At 43.7% G+C, this 14084-nt stretch overlaps 1 protein-coding gene across 1 annotated transcript in view; it reads left to right on the plus strand.

Moving 5' to 3' along the window:
* Positions 1 to 3414: 3414 nt before the first annotated feature.
* epas1b (endothelial PAS domain protein 1b) overlaps positions 3415 to 14084 on the plus strand; it is an 88670-nt gene continuing 78000 nt past the window's right edge. The window contains exon 1 of the mRNA XM_073834232.1: positions 3415 to 3668. Coding sequence (XP_073690333.1) covers positions 3643 to 3668 — 26 coding nt within the window. The 5' untranslated portion in view covers positions 3415 to 3642. The remainder of the gene's footprint in view (positions 3669 to 14084) is intronic.

Below are 14084 nucleotides of genomic sequence, written 5' to 3' on the forward strand. Positions count from 1 at the left end.
AGACCCTTATTCCTCGGCTGGGATCGTGTAGAGCTCTTTGAAGCTGCTTTGAAACTGCAATTTGGACCTTCAACCCATTGGTTACCTATTGAAGTCCACTATACGGAGAAAAATCCTGAAATGTTTTTCTCAAAAACCTTCATTTCTTTTTGACTGAAGAAAGAAAGACATGGACATCTTGAATGACATGGGGGTGAACTAATCCTTTCATTATTGTAAAAAAAAAAAACACTAAAACACTGAAAAATAGTAATAAATGAACTGTAGAGGAACTAATGGAAAGAGTTAGAAATTAGAGGGTGAACTTTGGTCAAAAATAAGGGTCATCATGACCAAAACAAGAGTGAAGGATTAGTCCTGTCACACGTGACCTTCTATTCTAGATGGAGGCTATAGATGTCCAAGGACTTGAAGAAACGCATATGCTTGTCATTTTGGGAATGCTCAGAACTTCCTGCAAGTTGAATCTAAAGTTTTAACAAAAGTAAAAGTTCTATTGTGCTGTATTTTGAGAATAAATAACTGATTGAGAATAGGACAAACATAGTTGTTTAAGATGTGTTACAGGGAAAATATAATAGTCTCAAGTTGTCTGTGAATGGACAGCAGACCATCTTAGATGGTACATTTCAAATTTACAAACTACATAAACTACCAGTCCAAAATGTAGGTTTAGCTCTTAAAAAAAAAAGAAAAGAAAATGTCAACTCAACAAAAGATTGACCAAAAGTGAGTCAAGATATGTATAATGCTACAAAAGCTGTCCATTTTAAATAAATGCTGTTCTTTTTAAATCGTCATCAAAAAATACTAAAAAAAGTGTCTACAAAATCATCAATTATCAAAAAATGAATAATAAGGACTGTTATCAATAATGGAGCAAATCAGAACACTAGAATGATTTATGAAGGATCACGGACCACTGAAGATTGGAATAATGACTGCTGAAAAAAATTATATTTAAAATATTCACAAATAGCCTACTATTTTTATTTTTATTTTTTTGATCACATTCATGTTCCATGAAGACATTTAGTAAATTTCCTTCTGTAAATATATCAAAACTTAAATTTTGATTAGTGATATGCATTGCTAAGAACTTCATTTGGACAACTTTTAAGGCGATTTTCTCAATATTTAAGATTTTTTGCACCCTCAGATTGCAGATTTTCAAGTAGTTGTATCTCAGCCAAATATTGTCCTATCCTAACAAACCATAAATCAATGGAAAACTTTCAGAAGATGTATTAATCTCAGTTTCAAAAAATTGACCCTTATGACTGGTTTTCAGTGTTGTGGAAAGTTACTTTTAAAAGTAATGCATTACAATATTGAGTTACTCCCTATAATTACGTTACTTAGTTACTTTTTATGGAAAGTAATGCATTACGTTCCTTTTGCATTACTTTTTAAAATCTGGGCAGGGCTTGCTTGTTTGTTTTTAATATAAAAAGTTCTATTTTTGGCAAATGTAAAAGCCTTTTCACACCAAAAGCCTCAAGCTTAGAGAAAAGTAAATTCAAGTTTGTACAGTAAATCGCAGAAGAAAAAATGTCAACTCTTCAGCAATAAAAAAACAAGGAAAACGAATGTTAGATTATCTTGAGTAATTTTTGCTTATTAGTATGGATGAATTAGATCATCGAAGGTCAGCAGCAAAGACTTCAGTTTAAAAAAAATGTGATTAAATACATAAAGGATACTTGTATTATTTAACATATTTAAATATTGCAGGTTTGTGTTGAATTTCACTGTTTTTATTCATTCTGATGAATACTTTATCTGTTTTTTAGTGAGTGAGATTATTTTTTTGCATGTTCAAATTTATTCTAGAACTAAAGTAACATCTTAACTCACAATTTCTCTCAATGTGAGGACAGTAGAGCTTTTAATCAATAAATGAGAGGGAAAAGTAACTGCCGTTACTTATTTAAAAAAGTAACTCAGATATTTTCTTGTCAATTAAAAAGTAATGCATTACTTTACTAGTACTTTGAAAAGGTTATATTATTATGTAATTTGTGTTACTTGTAATGTGTTACCCCTAACACTGCTGGTTTTGTGGTCCTGGGTCACACATAATTATTTCAAATGTTTAAACGGTAGAGTACTTACAGATGCATACACTAACTTACAGATTCACTTTCAGGCTGGAATACACTACACATATTTTAAACAAGTTTTTGCCACAAATTACAGTCTGGAGTGATGAGTCGATCAATGCAAGTTGCTGAAAGTCAGAGCAAGTCTGCAGACTGATATCTGCAGATATTTTACTGTCTTTATATTTTCAGCTAGTTGCTGAAAGTTAGGAAGACTGGAATAATGACTGCTGAAAAATGATATTTAAAATATTCACAAATACTATTTTTATTTATTTATTTTCATCATATTCATGTTCCATGAAGACATTTTGTAAATTTTCTGATTGTAAAATTTCAAAACTTACATTTTGATTAGTAATATACATTGCTAAGAACTTCATTTGGACAACTTTTAAGGCGATTTTCTCAATATTTAGATATTTAGATTTTTTTTTCCACCCTCAGATTCAAGATTTTTAAGTAGTTATATCTCGGCCAAATATTATCCTATTCTAACAAACCATACATCAATGAAAAACGTATTTATACAACTTTCAGATGTATAAATCTCAGTTAAAAAAAAACTGACCCTTATGACTGGTTTTGTGGTCCTGGGTCACATTTAATTATTTCAAATGTTTGACCGGTAGTGTACTTATAGATGCATATATTAACTTACCTTGTTTTGTTCAGATTCACTTTCAGGCTGGAATCCTCTAAACATATTTTGAACATGATTTTGCCACAAATTACAGTCTGAAGTGATGAGTCAATCGATGCTAGCTAAAAGTCAAGCTTGTTTTTATGTTTGGGGTCCAGGTACACAGAAAACAACCTTAATATTTTTCTATCTATCTATTGCCAAAAACATGACAAAGTTTTCTAAAATAGTGAAGTTGTTAAAAAAGCTGTAATATAAAACAATTTTGCTTGCAGGAAAGCCATACATTGTCCTAATTAATTAATGTACCAATGATTTTTTAAATTATTACATGTGCCCCTCATCCCTAAATGTTTTTCATTAGCCTATTAGCTTACATTTCTTGTTCACATGCCATCATAGTTCATAGACCTAGTTACAATTATGTTTGTGCTATTTTCAACTAAACCACAATACTTAAGTGATTAAACAGAGTTTGATGCTAGCCTTTGGAAAAGTGCAAAACACATAATGCAGGAGCGAATGTCTTGTCAGCGCTGACGGTGGGCGGTTCCCAGCGGCGGCTCCAGCCAATCAGAGAGCTGCAATTGATTGCTCAGCTGTCAAGCGCCCTTCAGTGCGGCGCTGCGGTCTGTGAACTTCACTGACCGCAAAACAAGCGAGAAACTCCCTCACCGCGCTTGGATTTTACAAAAGTGGGAGACTGTACAATCCTTGGCAGTGTTCTGAGACTGTACAGTCACTTTTGCCCTGCTGGTGGACTTTATTGTGTTTTCACGATCAATTCTGCGTCCTTTTCTGTTATTTAACGCGAGCGTTCGCGGTGGTTTGGAGCGTGTCCTCTTTGCACGGAGATCGGACCTGCTGTTGAACTGCGGGAATTACGAGGGGACAGAGATGACAGCTGAGAAGGAGAAGAAGAGGTAAGTTCAGCGGGCTGTGAGTATTATTCCCTGTGCTGTAAACACTGCAACTGTTGAGCGCAGTTCGGGTTTATGGAGCTGCAGCAGCAACAAGTGAATCTCTGTGAAACTCAAACGCGCTGCTGCTGCTGCATCTCAAAGCCACAGACGCTCTCTGCTTACTTCACTGCGCACAACCACACGAAATCAAGAATGAAAAGAGTATGGTTTTTGTCATGTTAAGTCTGAGAATGTTGCTTCTTATTAATATTATAGGCTACTTTCGAAAGACCACACACGCACGCACGCACAAAAAAAAAAAAAAAAAAAACTAAATTAAAAAATAGTGCACGAATTAACCAATACACATGAGTGCAAGTAGACATTTAAATATTTCCTTACTGAATATTGAAAGTATTCTTAGTAATAATGCTTTGTAGGAATGTAAGAGAACGTTATGAAACGTTATTTTATTTTTTACATTTTTAGAAATTGTAAATGCAATAGAATTCTGATGATGTTTTGTATTTTATTATATACACTACCAGTCAAAAGTTGTTTAATGTTTTTAAAAAAGTCTATTTTGGTCACCAAGCCTGCATTTATTTGATCCAAAGTACTGCAATAACAGTAAAAACGTTGATATATATTTTTACTATTTAAAATAGCTGTTTTCTATTTTATTATGTTTTTAATTTATTTATTTTCAGAAATTGTAAATGCAATAGAATTCTGATGATGTTTTGTATTTTGTTATACACTACCAGTCAAAAGTTTTTGAACAGTAAGATGCTTAATGTTTTTTAAAGAAGTCTCTTTTGACCACCAAGCCTGCATTTATTTGATTCAAAGTACAGCAATAACAGTACAAATTTTGAAATATTTTTACTATTTAAAATAACTATTTTCTATTTGAATATATTTTAAAATGTAATTTATTTCGGTGATTTCAAAGCTGAATTTTTAGCATCATTACTGAAGTCTTCAGTGTCACATGATTCTTCAGAAATCATTCTAATATTCTGATTTGCTGCTCAAAAAAAATATTATTATTAGGCTAATATTATTATTATTATTTTGAAAACAGCTAAGTAGATTTTATCAGGTTTCTTTAGTGAGTTGAACGTTTGTAATATTATAAATGTCTTTATCATCGCTTTTGGTTAATTTAAAGCATCCTTGCTAAATAAAAGTATTACTTTCTATCATTTCTTTCCCCAAAAAATAAAATAAAATATAATAAATTTATACTGATACCAAGCTTTTGAATGTTATAGTGTGTAATGTTACAAAAGCTTTATATTTCAGATAAATGCTGATCTTTGGATCATTTTATTTATCAAATAATCCTGAAAAAATGTACTCAACTGTTTTAAATATTGATAATAAAAATAATAATAAATGTTTCTTGAACAGCAAATCAGCATATTAGAATGATTTTGAAGGATCATGTGACACTGAAGACTGGAGTAATGATGCTAAAAATCTGGCTTTGAAATCACAGGAATAAATTAAAATTTTAAAATGTATTCAAATAGAAAACAGTTATTTTAAACAGTAAACATATTTCAAAATTTTACTGTTTTTGCCATACCTTGGGTCAAATAAATGCAGGCTTGGTGAGCAGAAAACGCTTCTTTAAAAAACATTCAAAATCTTACTGTTCAAAAACTTTTGACTGCTAGTGTTTTTTCATAATTATATTAAAAACTAAAAAAATTTCTCAATTTAACAATTTTACGAGTTTTAACTACATTTTCTTTATTAGTAATTAAACTCAAGAGTGGTTGAAACTGCAGTTTGACTTTGACACGACTTTGAGGTATCAATTTTTAAGGTAGCGCCACATTTAAGGTAGCAGTTAAACGTCTCGGGTTACTATTGTAACCTTAGTTCCCTGAGGGAACGAGACGCCGCGTCAGGAACGCTATGGGGAACGCCATTGGCGGGCCGCACTCTGAACTATGTCTAACAACCAATGAATGACGGGGGTGACGTCACAGGCGCGGTGACGTCACCAACCAGGAAGTATAAAGCACGTGCGTTTGAAGCCGGCGGCAGCTCTTTTAGGAATGAAGCGAGCGCCGCAGGGTGCGGGAATTATGGTCCGAGACGCGGCGTCTCGTTCCCTCAGGGAACTAAGGTTACAATAGTAACCCGAGACGTTCCCTTCCGGGAACTCGAGCCGCGTCAGGAACGCTATGGGGAACGAGACTACCAACGCCCCCATAATTTCCGAGCCCTGCGAGTGTCTGCTCAACCAGGGTGGAAAAAGAGAGAGCCCTTGTCTAGCATTCCGCGGACAAGAAGGCCCTGTAGTCCTCGGCCCTCGGGCACACGAGGAATGGTAGTCTTCCTCTGTCTGGTCGCCAGCCAGAACGAGAGGTACTCCACGGCCCTCAGGCACACGCAGAGTCTTAGTCCTTTGTCTGGGAGTTAGCCAGAACAAGAGGGACCGAATGACCACTGTCTAGCACTCGGCGGACAGATGGTGTGGGAAGTCCTCGGTCCGCAGACCCACGAGGACGGTGAGCTCGACCTCAAGGCTCCTCGGCCCTCGGGCACACGAGGAGAGGGTGATCCTTTGTCTGGGGGTTCAGCCAGAACAAGAGGGATCCAAGGCTCGGCCTGGAGCTCCGCCAGGACGCGAGGGAATAAGCCATTGTCTAGCATTACGCGGACAAGAGGGCACTGCAATCCCCGGCCCTCGGGCTCACGGGGAAGACAGTAGGTGCCTCTGCCTGGTAGCCAGCCAGTGCATGAGGCACTCCTCGGCCTTCTGTGAAGGCAGACGAGGAGTCTTAGTCCTTGGTCTGGGGAAAGCCAGAAACCAGAGGGACCGGAGTACACTCGGTCTGATAGCATCCTGCGTCAGAACACGAGGAGAATTAAGCCATTGTCTAGCATTCCGCGGACAAGAGGGCTGTACAGTTCTCGGCCCTCGGGCACACGAGAACCGTGACCTCTGCCTGGTTCGCCAGCCAGTGCGAGAGGCACCCCTCGGCCCTCGGGCTCACGAGGGGTCTTAGTCCTTTGTCTGGGGGTTCTGCCAGGACAAGAGGGACTGAAAGGGCTTTTGTCTAGCTTTCACGGACAAAAGGGGTAAAGTTTTGCAGATCTCTTATGAGTGGCGAAACGACTTCTCTTCTTTCCGCAGAAAGAATGCGCCTTGAGAAGTCTCCTCCTGGCTAGGGAGGTGGCTGCCCCTCTAGGCCTAGCGCACTAGGCCGAGAGTACAGCCGAGCCTGGAGCGGCTCTGAGGTCGAGCTCGTAATACCTAACGAATGTTAGGGGCGTGGACCAACCCGCAGCATTGCAGATGTCTTGTATTGGGACACCTGCCGTCAGAGCTCTCGAGGCACTCATGCCCCGAGTAGAGTGAGCCTTGAGTCCCAACGGTGAGGGGAGATCAGAGGACTCGTAAGCAGTAGTTATGGCATCGATGATCCATCTACTAATAGTGGGTTTTGAAGCTGGGCTCCCCCTCTTAGGGGGGCCGTAACAGACAAACAGTTGCTCTGTTTTACGCCACGTGGCAGCTCTGTGGACGTATGCGTCTAAAGCTCTGACTGGGCACATGCAGTTTAACTTCCTGTGACCTGGCTCCACGTATGGAGGAGGATAGAACGCCTGCAGCGTTACTGGCTGCGGTGCTAGGGAGGGGACCTTCGGGACGTACCCGACCCTGGGATATAGAAAGGCCTTGGCCATCCCTGGGGCAAACTCTAAATGAGATGGGGCCACTGAAAGGGCCTGCAGATCGCCTACTCTCTTGAGGGAGGTGAGTGCTAACAGGAGCGCCGTCTTAACTGTGAGGGCGCGATCCGTAGACTCCTCTAAGGGCTCGAATGGAGGCTTGCAGAGAGCTTCTAGCACCACAGCGAGGTCCCACGTGGGGACCCTGGGTGTCACTCGAGGCCTCAGCCTGAGCGCACCGCGGAGGAACCGTATGACCAAGGGCTCTCTACCTACTGAGAGGCCACCTAAAGGGGCGTGGTAGGCACTTATGGCCGCCACGTATACCTTTAGAGTGGAGTGAGCTAGCCCTGCGGATAGGCGAGACTGTAGGAACTCCAGAACTGTACCGACCGGGCAGTTGACTGGGTCCAGGTGGCGCTCGCGGCACCATCTCGCGAATAAGTTCCACTTAAGGCCATACAGTTTCCTCGTAGAGGGAGCTCTGGATTGGAGAAGGGTCTCAACAACCTCGGTTGAGAGACCCGCTCCTATGAGTTGTGCCCCCTCAGGGGCCACACCCATAACCTCCACCTCTCTGGGTGGGGGTGGCATATTGCGCCCCCAGCCTGAGACAGGAGGTCCCTCCTGACGGGAATCTCCCACGGAGAGCCGTCTAGGAGAGATACCAGGTCCGAGAACCATACTCGTGCCGGCCAGTACGGGGCTACTAGTAGCAGCCGCACTTGAAACCGACGGACCCGTTCCAGAACTCCCGGGAGCAGAGCGATCGGGGGAAAGGCGTACAGACGCAGCCTCGGCCACGTCTGTGCCATGGCATCCAGCCCCAGTGGAGCTGGATGAACTAGAGAGTACCAGAGGGGACAGTGCGATGTCTCCTGAGTCGCAAACAGGTCCACCTGAGCCTGGCCAAACACTCTCCAGATCTGCTTCACCACCTCTGGGTGAAGCATCCATTCCCCGGGCCTCGGCCCCTGCCTTGACAGGACGTCTGCTCCCACATTCAGATGTCCAGGAATATGGACTGCTCTCAGGGAGAGGAATTTCTCTTGAGACCAAAGGAGTATCCGGTACGCCAGCTTGTACAAGGGGCGTGAGCGGAGTCCTCCTTGGTGGTTTATGTAGTAAATCACCGCAGTGCTGTCTGTACGGACCAGCACATGTTTGTTTCTTAGGTCTGGGAGAAACCTCTTTAGGGCCAGGAATACTGCCAGCATCTCTAAGCGGTTTATGTGCCACGAGAGATGGTGGGCACTCCATAGGCCTTGGGCTGAGCGGCCACGCATGACCGCTCCCCAACCGGTAAGGGAAGCGTCGGTCGCTAGCGTGATGCGGCGACCGGGCGCTCCCAGAACCGGTCCCTGAGAGAGGAACCAGGGTTTCCTCCACATGGCCAAGGCACGTAGGCAGCGCCGCGTGACCTTGATCTTGCGGAATGGGTTTCCCCTCGGGGAGAACCCCCTGGTCCTGAGCCACCACTGTAGTGGTCTCATGTGCAGCAGTCCAAAAGGTATCACGTTGGAAGCGGCTGCCATAAGACCTAACAGTACTTGAAACTGTTTGACAGTGAGTGACTGGCCTAGCTTTACTGCATTCACTGCAGTCAGTATGGAATCGACTCGTGCAGGAGACATGCGTGCCTGCATGGAGACCGAGTCCCACACTACGCCTAAGTAAGTGGTCTTCTGTAGTGGAGAGAGCACACTCTTCTTGGCGTTGAGTCTCAACCCCAATTCTTTCATGTGAGCGAGAACAGCACCTCGATGCTGAACCGCTAACTGCTCCGAGCTGGCTAGGATGAGCCAGTCGTCTATGTAGTTGAGTATGCGGATGCCCTGGAGTCGCAGCGGAGCCAGAGCAGCATCCACACACTTCGTGAAAGTGCGGGGTGAGAGAGCTAGGCCGAAAGGAAGCACCCTGTATTGGTAAGCTTTGCCCCTGAAAGCGAACCTGAGATACTTCCTGTGCTGAGGAAGGATGGAGACGTGAAAATAAGCGTCTTTTAGATCTATCGTGACAAACCAGTCCTCGGACCTGATTTGAGACACGACCTGCCTGACAGTAAGCATCTTGAATTTCAGCTTCCTGACTGAACGATTTAGCAGCCTGAGATCTAAGATGGGCCGAAGCCCCCCATCCTTCTTCGGAACAATGAAGTACCGGCTGTAGAACCCGGATTCCCTGTCTTGAGGAGGGACCACCTCGATGGCCTCCTTCCTCAGAAGAGTTTCTACCTCTTGTTCCATCACCAGACCCTGCTCGGGGCTTACTAAAGTTGGAAAAACCCCACTGAAAGGTGGCGGCGTGGCGCCGAACTGGATAGCATAACCTTTCTCTACAGTACGCAGGACCCAATCTGAGACTCTTGGCAGTAGTTTCCACGCTGCCAGAAAGTTCACTAAGGGTACCAGCCTCTCGAGACTGGTGTCTGGATTTGCTCGAGGAGCTAACTCGGAGACCTGTAACAGCGAACTGGCAGGAAGCTCCTGAACTAGCTCTTCGAGAGACCCCCGCGGGGGCTGCGAACTCTCCAGGGCCGCTACGTTTCCGGGCGGAACAGCTAGAGGATGCTCGCGGGAGATAGCCGCGCCCTGTAACACTGGCAGGGTTAGCTGACTCATCTCCTGAGGGCCACGAAGGGGTCTGAAACCCGCACCTGGAGGTACGGTGCAGACCCCCTCGAGAGGGGCTGCCCTCAACGGCCCTGAACCACAACCGTCAGGGCCGCTTAGCCGAGGACTTCCTTGACTGGAGGACGACCCTCAGGTCAGGCCTCTTGGTCTTGGAAGCCCCCGACTTAGAGCGTCGCTTTCCGGGTCCCCTAGGCTGGGCCGGGGGAGCACGGGCAGCAACGCTCTGTTTCTGTGCCTCACGATGGGAGCTCGTACACGGCTGAGGCTGCTTCTTAGATGGTGCAGCAGCCTCAGAGGAGAACACGCGGCGAGGAAGGAATGTTCTGAATGCCGCCGCCTGCTTGCGGGCCTCCTGGTGCCTAGCCACAACGGTATCAACCGCGGCACCAAAGAGGCCAGATGGTTGCAGGGGGGCGTCCAGAAGCGTGACCCTGTCCTTTTCTTTTACGTCGGACAGGGTCAGCCAGAGATGCCTCTCCGCGGCCACCAGGGCTGCCATAGACCGCCCAACAGCACGGGCGGCCTCCTTGGTGGCGCGGAGAGCGAGATCTGCGGTTCTTTGCATCTCTGTGACGCTTACTTCCTCGCCGCTGCTGAACTCCTTCAGTAGGTCAGCCTGGTAGGCTTGCAGGATGCCCATAGTGTGGAGGCAAGACCCTGCTTGACCTGCTGCCGTGTATGCCTTACCCATCAGGCCGGAAGTAACTTTAAGAGGCCTGGTGGGCAAGGACGGAGCCTTCAAGGACGATGCCGAACCGGGGGACAGATAGCCCGCAAGCGTCTGTTCGACCCGTGGCATCGCCCTATAGCCATACTCCTCTGCCCCCCCCACATTTCCATAATTTTCGGCAGGGGAGAAGAGACGGGAAGAGTATGGCTTTTCCCACGATCTCGCTAGCTCTTGGTGGAGATCGGGGAAAAAGGGAAGGCTCCGTTTTGGAGGTGCTGACTTCGTCCGCAGGAAGCGGTCATCTAACCGGCTTCGCTGCGGCTCATGAGGGGGATTTTGTTCTGCGGGCCATGTAATGTGCAGTTTGGCTACCGCATTAGTCAGCACCTCGACGAGCTCCTCATAGTGAGGCGAGCGTGATGGCGGTTGTGGTTCCTCTGTTATACTTTCAATGTCAACCTCCTCGGAGGAAGACAAGAGGAACTCGGGGACCTCCTCCCGGGGGGAAGAAACCGCAGCGCGGGCTTCCACATCCAGGAGGAGATCGCTCGATCCGCTGAGTGAGGGCGGAGATAGGGGGTCACCCGTCTCCATACCCTCCAGCAGATCGAGCTGCGAGCCCCACGAGTGCAGCCGCCGCTCCGCCTCGGCGGCAGCGGGGCCAGACCCACGGGGCACGCTAGTGAAAGCCCCCTCCTCAAAGAGGGCTTTCCGGGAACGAAGCACACGCACCGGCAAGCGATCACAGTGCGTACAGCCAGCCTTTTCGAGGGCTGACTGTGCGTGCTCCGCTCCCAAGCAAACCACACATAGGCTGTGTGTATCCCCACCAACAATGAAGCGTTGGCAAGGAGGGACACACTGCCTATGCGGGCGCTTAACCGCCATCAAACTCTCTTTTTTGCTAGGTTGTTGTGTAGCCATACTACTCAAATAAAATTGTGTCAAACTGGACACGAAAAACAGCAGTATGATACAGACAGACACAGACACAGAGCGCTCTCGCTGAATGACAAAAGCTGCCGCCGGCTTCAAACGCACGTGCTTTATACTTCCTGGTTGGTGACGTCACCGCGCCTGTGACGTCACCCCCGTCATTCATTGGTTGTTAGACATAGTTCAGAGTGCGGCCCGCCAATGGCGTTCCCCATAGCGTTCCTGACGCGGCTCGAGTTCCCGGAAGGGAACTTATTTTAAGCTATAATGGGTTCAAATTTATTACAGTGAAGATATAGTCTTTAGTGAACCAAATACTAATTAGACAGCAAACAAACTGAGTATAACTGAGTAAAACTTATGTAACTTTAAGACGTCATGTATATCTGCGTGGAATAAAGAGTGCTAATGAGAGAATAATAGAGAATGTGTTTGTGTGCGTGTGTCTAACGGCTCCAAGAGCGCCTTGAAGTCTGCCTCATCCTCGTGACGGTTCTTCCCTAACAAGCTTTTCCCCCTTATCTGATGAATCTCAGAGTGGCAGAACATAACCAAACATTGCTACTAAACTCAAATGAAGAGAATGTATCTCCACAGGAGCAGGTTCTGATTCAGAAGCGGTGCAAAACCTTTAACCTCAAGACACAAGACTGGTGATCCTTCCTGTCACCGATCATAGACTGTGAGACATGTAAGATAAAACCCAAGGGGCCAAGAAGGGACGTGTTTACGTGTATATAGGTGTGTGAGTGTGTATTTGTTTGTCTGTCTATACTGAACCCATATGTCTTGGTGGTTTACTGTTGGAAGGAGAGAGATTAGATCAACCCCGACATGTTTTATATCTATTTTGGCATGTTTGTATTCATGCATGTTGTGTAAGATAACCAGAGTCCCCTTTTTGGCCCCATACACTACCCAAGGTACAGAGAAAAAACTGTAAAATATCTAAATATTTTTACTATTTAAAAAACTGTTTTCTATTAGAATTTTTTTTAAATGTAATTTATTCCTGCAATTTCAAAGCTGAATTTTTAGCATCATTACTCCATTCACATGAACATTCAGAAATTATTTGAATATTCTGATTTGCTCTTCAAAAAAACATGTTTTATTATTATTATTATTATGTAGGAAACATTGAAAGAATTGTTGAAAGAATTTTTTAGGTTTCTTTGATGAATAGAAAGTTCAGAAAAACAGCATTTCTCTGAAGTAAAAATCTTTTGTAACATTATAAATGTCTATCATCACCTTTGATCAGTTTAAAGCATCCTTGCTAAATAAAAGTATTAATTTCTATATTTTTTTATTTCTATACTCCTTATATCAGATAAATTCCGATCTTTGGATCTTTCTATACATCAAAGAATTCTGAATTTAAAAAAAACTGATTTAAATATTGATAATAATAATAATAATAATAAATGTTTCTTAAACAGCAAATCAGCATATTAGAATGATTTCAGAAGGATCGTGTGACTGTAGTAATGATGCTGAAAATGCAGCTTTGAAATCACAGGAATAAATTACATTTTAAAATATATTCAAATGGAAAGCAGTTATTTTAAATAATAAAAATATTTCAGAATTTTACTGTTATTGTTGTACTTTAGATAAAATAAATGCACGCTTGGTGAGCAGAAGAGACTTCTTTAAAAAAAAAACATTAAAAATCTTACTGTTCAAAAACTTTTGACTGGTAGTGTATGTATATTAGTTTTAGTAGAATATAGTGATGCACGGAAATGAATCGTTACTGAAGCTCTAAAACTCTTTTAATTTAGTCGAAAATAGTGTTTATTTACTAATCAATCGTCATTTCAGTCAATAATGAAACAGAAAATGTATTAGTTTCATAATTTCAGTTGCCGAAAAAGTTGGAGCATCACTAATATGGTGCAATTATGTACCGTTTTCAACTACAAGGCACAGCAAAATGAAGCAAACATCTAATAAAGTCACTGGTAAAGTAATAATCAAGTATTTGTGTGCTTCTCAGTAGGACTGAATTGATTGCTGTAGCGTTATAATTCATCCCGGGTGGCTTTTTGATAGTCATTGCGGGCACTTCTTTGCTCATCATTTGTTGTAGTTCTCATTACGTCACCCTGAATCATCAAGCTTTGTCTCTGGTTCATTCTATGCCCGAGTTCGACAAAACGGTGCAGTGGCTCATTTACGAAGAGAAAGGCTGTGTTTTGTGATGGGCTCTGTTAACTCCCTCAGGCTGAAAGAGCTGGCCATTAGCCTGATGTAACTTGTGCACTGTTTCAGAGCATTGTTCTGTGCTCTGCTGCAGCATAACCACTTACCTGCGCCTAGTTACCTAACCTGAAATTGCAGTCTAAGGGCCAGGCTTACTAAACGGCCAATTGGCAGGGAAGCACAATCCTATAAAAGACGCAAAAATAACTGTGTGCATGCCTTATCATAGCTAATATTTTACTGTGGGTCTTAAGTAAAACCTGGCAGTAGTTTTTGAACACCAAAAGAGGAGTA

This window comes from Garra rufa, chromosome 2 (assembly GCF_049309525.1).
Source record: "Garra rufa chromosome 2, GarRuf1.0, whole genome shotgun sequence".
NCBI lineage: Eukaryota > Metazoa > Chordata > Actinopteri > Cypriniformes > Cyprinidae > Garra > Garra rufa.